Source organism: Hordeum vulgare, chromosome 4H (genome assembly GCF_904849725.1).
Source record: "Hordeum vulgare subsp. vulgare chromosome 4H, MorexV3_pseudomolecules_assembly, whole genome shotgun sequence".
NCBI classification, from domain to species: Eukaryota; Viridiplantae; Streptophyta; class Magnoliopsida; order Poales; family Poaceae; genus Hordeum; species Hordeum vulgare.
Window position 1 is genome coordinate 565,615,693 of NC_058521.1, and position 10,467 is coordinate 565,626,159.

At 42.3% G+C, this 10,467-nt stretch overlaps 1 protein-coding gene across 6 annotated transcripts; it reads left to right on the top strand.

The window, feature by feature from the left end:
• Positions 1-6,594: 6,594 nt before the first annotated feature.
• On the top strand, positions 6,595-10,180 carry LOC123449569. Of its 6 annotated transcripts, none has more exons than XM_045126840.1 (5): positions 6,595-7,115; positions 7,222-7,297; positions 7,368-7,530; positions 8,930-9,107; positions 10,010-10,180. In XM_045126840.1, exons 1-3 carry the CDS (start codon positions 6,966-6,968, stop codon positions 7,433-7,435), a joined length of 294 nt encoding a protein of 97 aa, XP_044982775.1. In that variant the 5' UTR covers positions 6,595-6,965; the 3' UTR covers positions 7,436-7,530; positions 8,930-9,107; positions 10,010-10,180. The 6 variants fall into 6 exon arrangements, with proteins under 6 accessions (XP_044982775.1, XP_044982776.1, XP_044982773.1 ...); XM_045126841.1 differs by having other exon boundaries at positions 8,930-9,007; positions 9,994-10,180; XM_045126838.1 differs by lacking the exon at positions 7,368-7,530 and having other exon boundaries at positions 9,994-10,180.
• The last annotated feature ends 287 nt before the right edge of the window (positions 10,181-10,467 follow it).

A 10,467-nucleotide genomic window follows, 5' to 3' on the forward strand; every position in this document is an offset into this window, starting at 1 on the left:
CTTATGGTGTTGGTCGGGTCATTTCTGATGCAAAGAGAGAATGCGATACAGAAAAGGAGAAGCTGAAACTGGAGGCCATGCTAAAGGATCATAAGAAGTTGTTGTACCCAAATTGCGAAGATGGCAGCACAAAGCTCGGTACCGCACTGGTACTGTTGAAATGGAAGGCTGAAACTAGTTTATCTGACAAGGGATTTGAGAAGTTACTGGAAAAATTGAAGCAGGAGCTTCCAAAGGATAACGAATTGCCCGAGACTACGTACGAAGCAAACAAGGCTATCTGCCCTCTTGGATTAATGACTGCATCCTGTACCGCGGTGAGAAGTACGAGAATATGGATAAATGTCTGGTATGCACTGCATGTCGGTACAAGATCAGACAGGATGACCCTGGTGATGTTGAGGGTGATGACGAGCCCCCCAGGAAGAAGGTTCCTACTAAGGTTATGTGGTATGCTCCTATAATACCATGGTTGAAACGTTTGTTTAGAAACAATGAGCATGCCAAGTTGATGCGATGGCACAAAGACAAGCGTAAGAAAGACGGGAAAAAGTTAAGACACCTCGCAGATGGGTCGCAGTGGAGGAAAATTGAGAGGGGGTGGCTGGACTTTGTAGATGACCCAAGGAACTTATGGCTTGGTCTAAGTACAGACGGTATGAATCCTTTTGGGGAGAAGAGCTGCAGTCACAGCACCTGGCCCGTGACTCTATGTATGTACAACCTCCCCCCTTGGTTGTGCATGAAGCGGAAGTTCATTATGATGCCAGTGCTCATCCAAGGACCGAAGAAACCCGGCAACGACATTGATGTGTACCTAAGGCCATTAGTTGATGAACTTTTGCAGTCGTGGGCCAAACTAGGTGTACGTGTGTGGGATGAGCACAAACAGCAGGAATTTGACCTAGGAGCATTGTTGTTCGTAACCATCAATGATTGGCCTGCTCTTAGTAACATTTCAGGACAATCAAACAAGGGATACAATGCATGCACGCACTGTTTAGATAAGACTAAAAGTACATATTTGGAAAAATCTAAGAAGGTTGTCCACCTAGGGTGACGCCAATTTCTTCCGACCAATCATCCCGTAAGAAAGAAAGGCAAGCATTTCAACGGTGAGGCACATCACCGGAAGAAGCCTAACCTCCCTACTGGTGATGAGTTATTGGATATGGTAAAGGATTTGGATCAAATAGTAATCTTTGGAAAGGGTCCTAGCGATCAATCTGTTCCGAAAGACGACGTTACCGGACACGTGCCCATGTGGAAAAAGAAATCTTTATTTTGGGAGCTACCCTATTGGAAACACCTAGAGGTCCGGTCTACAATCTGCGTGATGGACGTGACGAAGAATCTTTGCGTGAACCTGCTAGGATTCCTGGGAGTGTATGGCAAGAGAAAAGATACAATATAAGCACGGGAGGAGGAGCAACGTATGAAAGACCCATACGACAAGAAGACTGATAAAGTGCGTCAATACTTAAGCAACTACACTCTTACCAAAGCAGAGAAGGAAATCTTTTTTGAATGCCTCAGCAGTATGAAGGTCCCCGCTGGCTTCTCGTCTAATATAAAGGGAATAATAAATATGGTAGAGAAAAAATTTCAGAACCTGAAGTCTCATGATTGTCACGTGATTATGACGCAGTTGCTTCCGGTTGCATTGAGGGGGCTTCTACTCGAAAATGTTCGATTACCCATTGTGAAGCTATATGCATTCCTCAATGCAATATCTCAGAAGGTAATCGATTGAGAACGTCTGGAAAGGCTAAAGAAAGATGTGGTCCAATGTATTGTCAGTTTTGAGTTGGTGTTCCCCCCGTCCTTCTTCAATATTATGACGCATCTCCTGGTTCACTTAGTCGACGAGATTTCCATCCTCGGTCCTGTATTTCTACACAATATGTTCCCCTTTGAGAGGTTCATGGGAGTCTTAAAGAAATATGTTCATAACCGTGCTAGGCCAGAAGGAAGCATCTCCAAGGGCTATGGAATAGAGGAGGTCATTGGGTTATGTGTAGACTTTCTTTCTGACCTTAAGCCGATTGGTGTTCCTGAATCGCGGCAAGAGGGAAGACTGAGTGGAAAAGGCACACTAGGAAAGAAAGCAGTGATATGTAGGGACGGGCATTCTTTCACTCAAGCACACTACACAGTTCTAAAAAGTTCCACCTTCGTAGCTTCGTATATCGAGGATCACAAGAATTTTGTACGCTCCGAGTTCCCGGGGAAGGTTATCTCATGGATTGAAGAAAAACACATGGATACTTTCGACAGTTGGTTGTGAGCACGTCTCATGAATGACAACGCTGTTGGAGATCAACTCTACTTGTTGGCCGCGTCACCTTCTTCGAATGTATTACATTTCCAAGGGTACGAGATAAATGGGAATATATTTTACACGACCGCCCAAGATAAAAAGATCACCAAGCAAAACAGTGGTGTCCGCTATGATGCGATAGACGAGAATGGGAAAAGTGACACATACTATGGTTACATAGAGGAGATATGGAAACTTGACTACGAACCTACTTTTAAGGTCCCTTTGTTTCGGTGTAGTTGGGTGAACATGAATGGAGAAGGGGTAAAGGTAGACCAGTTGTACGGATGACAACAGTTGATCTCAAGAATCTTGGTTACAGAGACGAGCCATTCGTCCTAGCCAATGATGTGGCTTAGGTTTTCTACATGAAAGACGTCTCCTCCGGACCAAAAAAGAAAAAATAAGCAAATGAATACATCTACAATGAGCCAAAGCGTCACATAGTTCTTTCAGGGAAAAGAAACATCGTGGGGGTTGAAGACAAGACAGACATGTCAGCAGATTATAATAAGTTTGATGAAATTCCGCCCTTCATAGTGAGAATTGACCCAAGCATCCCTTTAAATAATGAAGATGCTCCATGGTTACGGCCAAAGCAATCATAAGCAAGGGAACAAAATATAAATCTATGTAATGTATTAAACTTTATGTGATGTGTACGAAAAATACCAAATGAAGTCAGAAATTGTTAAAAATTTGTGATGTGCCTTTGAATGGTGCATTTTAAACACACAAAAAGTATGGAGTTCAAATAAGTTCAAAAAAAAGAAATCCCTTTGTAACGGATGAGTTCTCGTTTGAAACACTGATACTTCGAGAGATATTGTCCGTTTTGTACACGAAGTGCATCCAGTTTTTGTCGTAACCCTATCAACTTTGTAGCACATGCTATGTGGGTTAAATGATGATACCATGCCAACTTTCAACATTTTCACAGTTCATTTGTAGTGCTTTTCAATTTCAGGGTCAACTATCTCAAAAACATTAAGTAAATGCACGAAAAATACCAAATGAAGTCCGAAATTGTTGAAAATTTGTGATATGTCTATGAATGGTGCATTTTGAACACACAAAAAGTACTGAGTTGAAATAAGTTAAAAAAAATCCCTTTGTAACAGATGATTTCTCGTTCGAAAGCCTGATACTTCGAGAGAGATTATCCGTTTTGTACACGAAATGCATCCAGTTTTTGTCGTAACCCTCTCAACTTTTTAGCACATGCTATGTGGGTGAAATTATGACACCATGCCAAATTTCTACATTTTGAGAGTTCATTTGTAGTGCTTTTCCATTTCAGGGTCAACTAGCTCAAAAACAATAAGTAAATGCACGAAAAATAGAAAATGAAGTCAGAATTTTAATATTTTTTTTTGTTAAAATATTTAATAGAAAACAAAAAAAGAGTCAACTAAAAAGAATCAACTAAAACATTAAATAAAAATAATGAATTAAAAATAATCAACTAAAATTATCAAAGTGCTTATTTGTTAAAAAGAATCAAGTAAAACATTAACTAAAAAGAAACAAAAAAAAGATTAACTCAAAAGAATTTTCATAAATTTTTTTGGTTAAAATATTTAATAGAAAACGAAAATAAAAGAGGAAAAAAAATATTTAATAGCAAAAAATGAAAGTAAAGTTATTCACAAATTTTAAAGAATTTAAATTTGAAAACTAAATATTTAGTTGTAAGTAGAAAAAACAAAATAAAAAAAACAAAGAACAAAACAAAAATAATGGAAAAAAATTGAAAATAGATGAGAATTTATAGAGAAAATTCAACCTAAATTCAAAGTGAGCTCACATTAAATGTAAGTTGAATTTTGTCTTTAAATTCATATATATTTTCAATTTTTAAATTTATGGAGGGAGAGTTCGTTTAGGCCCATAGGCGTGCAATAGAGAGAAGCTCAACTGAACTGGCGTGTCACTGTTTATAAAGCACTGCGAGCGCTCCTCGCTCGGCGAGGTGGGACTAAATATTTGGACTGCGCCGCGCCAGAGCTAGCCCAAACCTTTAATCCCGGGTCGTGGCTCGAACCGGGACTAAAGACCCCCTTTAGTCCCGGGTTGAGCCACGACCCGGGACTAAAGGCCCTCACTTCCCGCCTCTCCGGTTCGTGGTCTTTACTCCCGGGTCGTGGCTAGACCCTAAACCCTAAAGCTCCGCCTATATAAGCTCGGAGTAAATGCACGAAAAAAATACCAAATGAAGAGCGTCTTTAGTCCCGATTCGAGCCCCGAACCGGGACTAAAGCTTCGCCTATATAAGCGGGAGTTGGAAATTTCCAACCCAAATCGCCGTTTCGAGCTCGATATTTCTCTTCCTCGGACGAACTGCTCGACGCCGCCGCCATCGCTGTCGCCATGCCGTCCTCCTCGCCTCCGCCGTCGCGTCGTTGCCTGATACGTCTGCAACATATCTATAATTTTTTATGGTTTCATGCTATTATCTTGTCAAACTTTGGATGTTATGCATGCCTTTTATATATTTTTTGGGACTAACTTATTAACTCAGTGCCAAGTGCCAGTTCCTGTTTTTTCCATGTTTTTTACCCCTTTCAGAGGAGATTTTGAACCGGAGTCCAAACGGAAGAAAATCCCCGAAAAGATTTTTCCCGGAACGGAAAAAATTCAAGGAGCTTGAGAGCCAAGGCAGGGGAGCCTCAAGGGTCCCACAAGCCCCCACCCTGCGGCCAGGGGGAGGCCGCGGCCCACAGGCTTGTGGCCCCCCTGGGCGCCCTCTGACCTAGGGGTTGCGCCTATAAATTCCCTAAAAATCCCAAAAAAATCAGGAGATCATCGAAAATACTTTTCCGCCGCCGCAAGCTTCTGTCTCCGCAAGATCCCAATTGGGCACGTTCCGGGCCTTGCGGGAGGGGAGATTCGGATACGGAGGGCTTCTTCATCAACACCATGACCTCTCCGATGATGCGTGAGTAGTTCACCATAGACCTACGGGTCCATAGCTAGTAACTATATGGCTTCTTCTCTCTCTTGGATCTTCAATACAAAGTTCTCCATGATCTTCATGGAGATCTATGCGATGTAATCTTATTTTGCGATGTGTTTGTCGAGATCCGATGAATTGTGGATTTATGATCAGATTATCTATGAATCTTATTTGAGTTTCTTCTGATCTCTCTTATGCATGATTTCATATCCTTGTAATTCTCTTCGAGTTGTGGGTTTTGTCTGGCCAACTAGACCTATGATTCTTGCAATGGGAGAAGTGCTTGGTTTTGGGTTCATACCGTGCGGTGACCTCACCCAGTGACTGAAGGGGTAGTGAGGCACGCATCATGTTGTTGCCATCAAGGGTAAAAAGATGGGGTTTTCATCATTGGTTTGAGATTATCCCTCTACATCATGTCATCTTGCTTAAGGCGTTACTCTGTTCGTCATGAATTCAATACACTAGATGCATGCTAGATAGCGATCAATGTGTGGAGTAATAGTAGTAGATGCAGAAAGTATCGGTCTACTTGTCTCGGACGTGATGCCTATATGTATGATCATTGCCTTGGATATCGTCATGACTTTGCGCGGTTCTATCACTACAAGAAATTTGCTCATACATGATGTTTTTTAAGACGTCGTTGATGAATTCATCATAAATCTATGATGATTTCATCCGAGATTGTCGTAAACCGTTTAAGGGGATCAAATCTACATATAAATTACGACGATGTGAGTCAAAAACGTCGTAACCGCATAAGATAAGATCGTCATAACTTTTACGACGATTATAAAAATGTCGTAACATGTTCTAACTATGTTGACATGTCACTCGTGGGTTCATTCTATGTCACGCGCCAAACCCGTCTAGTGTGTGAAACAACCTACTATTTTGTCATTCCAAAAATTCTTGAAAAATGATGGAGTCCAATTTTGCAACAAATATTTGATAGGTTCTTCACACAAAACCCATTTTTGCCACTCGGGAAATGATTAAAAATAGCTAGAAAGATGAAAAATTGATATAAATTGGTCCTCATCCATAAAATATGGTCTAACTCTAGTAAAAATTTGCGTGATGCCTTTTTCCAAAATATTTTCAATAAATATTTCACAAAATTTCTCTATTTTTAGTACTTGGAAAGTATTTTAAACCACTGATTTTTCAAACCAATCAAAACTCTTCCCACGGATCGATGATATGGCGCCCATCCATCCATCCATCCATCTATCTCACCATCTCACATCCATCCATCCATCCATGTATCTACAGAAAAAAAATATAACCCCACCCGCAGCCCAAACCCTAGCTCAGACCCCTCCCTCCTCCCCATCTCCTCGCTGCCGCCACCTACTCCCCGTCCCCGCCTCCCTCCCGATCTAATCCTCCCTTGTCCCCATCCCGTGACCGCATTTACCTGCCAGCTCGTAGCTGCACAGCCCGGGGACGCAGCCCCGTGCGAGACCGATGGCACGCGGTGACGACGACGGAGGCGACGGCGCGTAAGATGACTTCTTTCACCAGATCCTGTCGACGTATCCCTCTGCCTGGGGCGACCTTGGCGCCGGCGGGAAGTCGCCCTGGGAGATCGTGGTGGGCGTCGAGGACCTCGACGCCTTTGACGAGTCGGCGCTGCTCCTGTCCAGGCTCCGGCAGCACCAGATCGGCGGAGAGAACCCAGTGATGCTGCAGCTCACCGACCTCCAGCGGCAGGGCCTCGGCGATGAGGAGAGCGGCGGCACGGGGTTCTCGCCGCTGCCGCTGTTCACGGACCGGTCGCCCCCGCAGTCGCGGGAGGAGAAGGACGGCGGCTTCAAGTCGCCCAATGGCACGGTAGGATCCTTTTTCATCGTTGTTCTATCTCTGCCGTTCTTAACTTTTCTAGTCGAATTTTCCATTGACATGGATTCGTTTTGTGCGGGCGCGTTCGTGCATGCAGGGAGGTGACCATGCTGAACCTCGACTTCCTCGCCGAGCACGGCCTGCAGTGGTGGATCGTGCGCCTCTCCTTCAAGGTAGTATCGCCCCCCTAAATTTCTCCCCTCGTCCCGGAATGGAGTAATTAGTAATGGATTGTTCATTTAGATTACAAGCCACACGTCCAAACAAAGGCTGGCTGGCTGGTTGGCGGTCCTACCTTGCCGAGCTGGTGAATTAAGAAGTACATGACGGTACACCAAGAGCAGTAACACCTGGCTCTGGCTGGGTGGGTGCCGAACCGACGAGTGGTTAGTTGATGCCGAGTGAGGTGCGCCAACTTGGTAGCTTCAAACGCAAGCAAAGTTTGGAGTATTCGGTTTCTGGTCAGAGTTAGTAGTAGTAGTAGCCATGCTGGTCAGCCAGCCGTGACCATTTATGTTCTTGGCTGCGTGATGGAGGGCCTTTCGGAGAGGCAAAACGGGGTAGATATGATCGTGTAGTTTTGGTCCAGTGCTGTGACGGTTGTGGTGTGAGAGGAACCAGGAATTTCTCCTGAATCAAATCAGGTAAAAAGTGATACGTTATTTCTCGTCAGAGGTCCCGCTGGATTGGAAGCCATGTGATTAGCTTAAAAGAACAAATTGTAGTAGCAGACGAGTTATTTTTCTTGGATCCAACAGGGGAACCAGTCTAGTCATTCAAATCAGCACAGTCAAATTAACAACCAAAGCTGATTCAGCAAATAGAAAACTTACTCGGTTATACTGTATTTTACTAGGTATAGGTGGAAACACCATCACCCCGCAATCAACCGCGGCGAGTAGGGACATGTGTCCACCACTTTACCGAGTGTATTTTGTTGGATACTCAAAAAAGCGGAGGTTATGTCGAGTGTTCTCCTATACCGGGTGCTTTTCTCGCCACCTGGTTTAGGCTGGTTACTTTACCAAGTGTTTGTTAAAATACATTTGGCAAACATTCCAGTAGTCAATAAAACATCGACTCTGCTAGTAAGAACATGTTCAGTCTGTAGTCTCCTGCATTTTGTATGAGTGTGAGATTTATGATTTTGAGTTGCACGATGTTTCATAGAAGCTTGTGCCATGGGCCATGCGGCTACTACTTGTATTCGCATGTTTCATATACTTCACAAATTCATGAATATACTTCACATGTATTTGTCCAGTAGAATATACTTCACAAGTAGCATCTACTTGTGAAGCAGAATATACTTCACAAGTAGCATAATAGCTGTGTAACTCCGATTGTTGTGCAGGCAAGTCTGAGAATATTCAGTCTTAACTATCCTTCCTAAATTTTCAAGGATAATTCTCCGGTTGCTAGCTCATATATTTGCAAGGGTAATTCTAGGAAGAAAATTTGGCCTGAAGCGAAAGCAGAATATACTTCACAAATTCTTGAATATACTTCACATGTATTTGTCCAGTGCGTGCTTTTACATACAGTGGTTATGTTTGAACCAGTGTATTTGTCCAGCTAGGCCGCTAACTTGTCTTGCCGATGCACAAATTGTCTACATTTCCTCTCCTTGGGGGGTTTTGCCGGTTTGGCACCATAAAAAGCAGGACAATTGTAGTGCAGATAAGATTAATAAGATGACTCTGCCTGTTATGGTGTAGAAAAAAAAACTGGTAGAGGTTTCCTGCTGTTGTTTCGCGTCGGGCTCTAATTCGGTTTGCTGCTGCTGTTTATTTCTGGTGGTGTAGGCTCGCGGTGAAGAAGAGCAAGGCCGAGAAGGACTCCAACAAGCCCAAGCACCCCCCGAGCGCCTTCTTCGTCTTCATGTGAGTTCCCAGGCTCGGCACTTCGTTGCTCATGGTTCGATTCGCCTTGTTTTCCTCTGGTGTGGTGTGGCGTCGCATCCTGACCGAGGATTTGCTCATGGTAATTTCTGTGTTCGATCATAGTCATGCACTTACTTGGGTTTGAGTTAAGATCATTTCAGTGAGCATTGTTGAATTTCATTGATCTGTAAGATCTGATTCGTTGGCTTTCCTAGTGACATTACTTGTACAGTGAATGGTAGCAAGGGCCAACACTAAATTGCTGCTCGCTACAGCAGACAATTACAGATATTAGAAAGAGATGTTTCTAATTATAGTTTACAACAGCTCCAATCAGCATAAGTTTAGCATTTTCGTTTGACTGCGCTAAAGTGTGGTCATACTACAATGCTTGTTACACATGAATCAGCTAAGCAGAGTATTACCGTCGTACTTCTGTATTGCTCTCTTTAATAATATTGCATCATCAGCCTGCATGTATCATCTCCTTTTGGTCATGAGGATAAGGACATTTCCTTTCTCCCCTGGCTTAAAAGAATGGGAGTTTGTGAGGGAGGTTCTCTCACTGTATGTGAACACCGGTCTGATGTTACGCAAATGTTTTTTTATGACGTGAGGGAAGAGCTACTGATTTCTAACCATGCTTCCTGAATACCTAATATAGAGCTCCGTAACTGGTATTGTTTATCTGATAATCCATGGCCTATTTGATAAGATAGTTGAAAATTTGAATAGCTAGTGCTGCTAAGTCTCTTATAGTTTTAGAAACACATGATTGTATCTATCCTGTACTGTTAATCCTGAAGATAAAGCTCATATGTATATGAAATGCCTGGTTCACTGAGCTCTTATAGTTTCAATATATTTTCATTGTAGAATGAAAGCATAAATGGCCATTACGAAAATGCATCCTTCATGTGTGCTGATGTTTTATATTTGTTTCTGATGTTTTTATATTTGTTTCCTTTTGATTGATTCATGTGCAGTGTAATGTTCTTGTAGGTTGACAAGTTGTGCCATCTCGAGCATTTTTCATAGGAGAGTGAATGAAGTCCATTGTAATATTGGGATAGTAGCATATGTGCCATTGTTTTATTGTGCAATGTTGTGCGTTCTTGCTATATTCATGTGTAAGGAAATGTATTCATGAGATGAGTTATTGTATTATGTAAACCTGGGAGATATATTATGTGATGTTATATGATGGATGATTTTAATTCGATTTGTAGTTTTCTTGATTTGAATATGAAATAGTGTTGGATTTAATGTTGGACCAATAATTGGGTTGAAAAGGCCCAACAAATAGAAATAAAACTAAGTTTTGAACAAAAAGTTCCTGAATTCAAAAATGAAAAAAAGGCCAAAACTGATAGTGGACCAAATTTATTTGGGCATTAAAAGGCCAGGGCCCAAATTAGAATGATAATTTTTTTTTAAAAAACTAAAGTGGCTGAAAATAG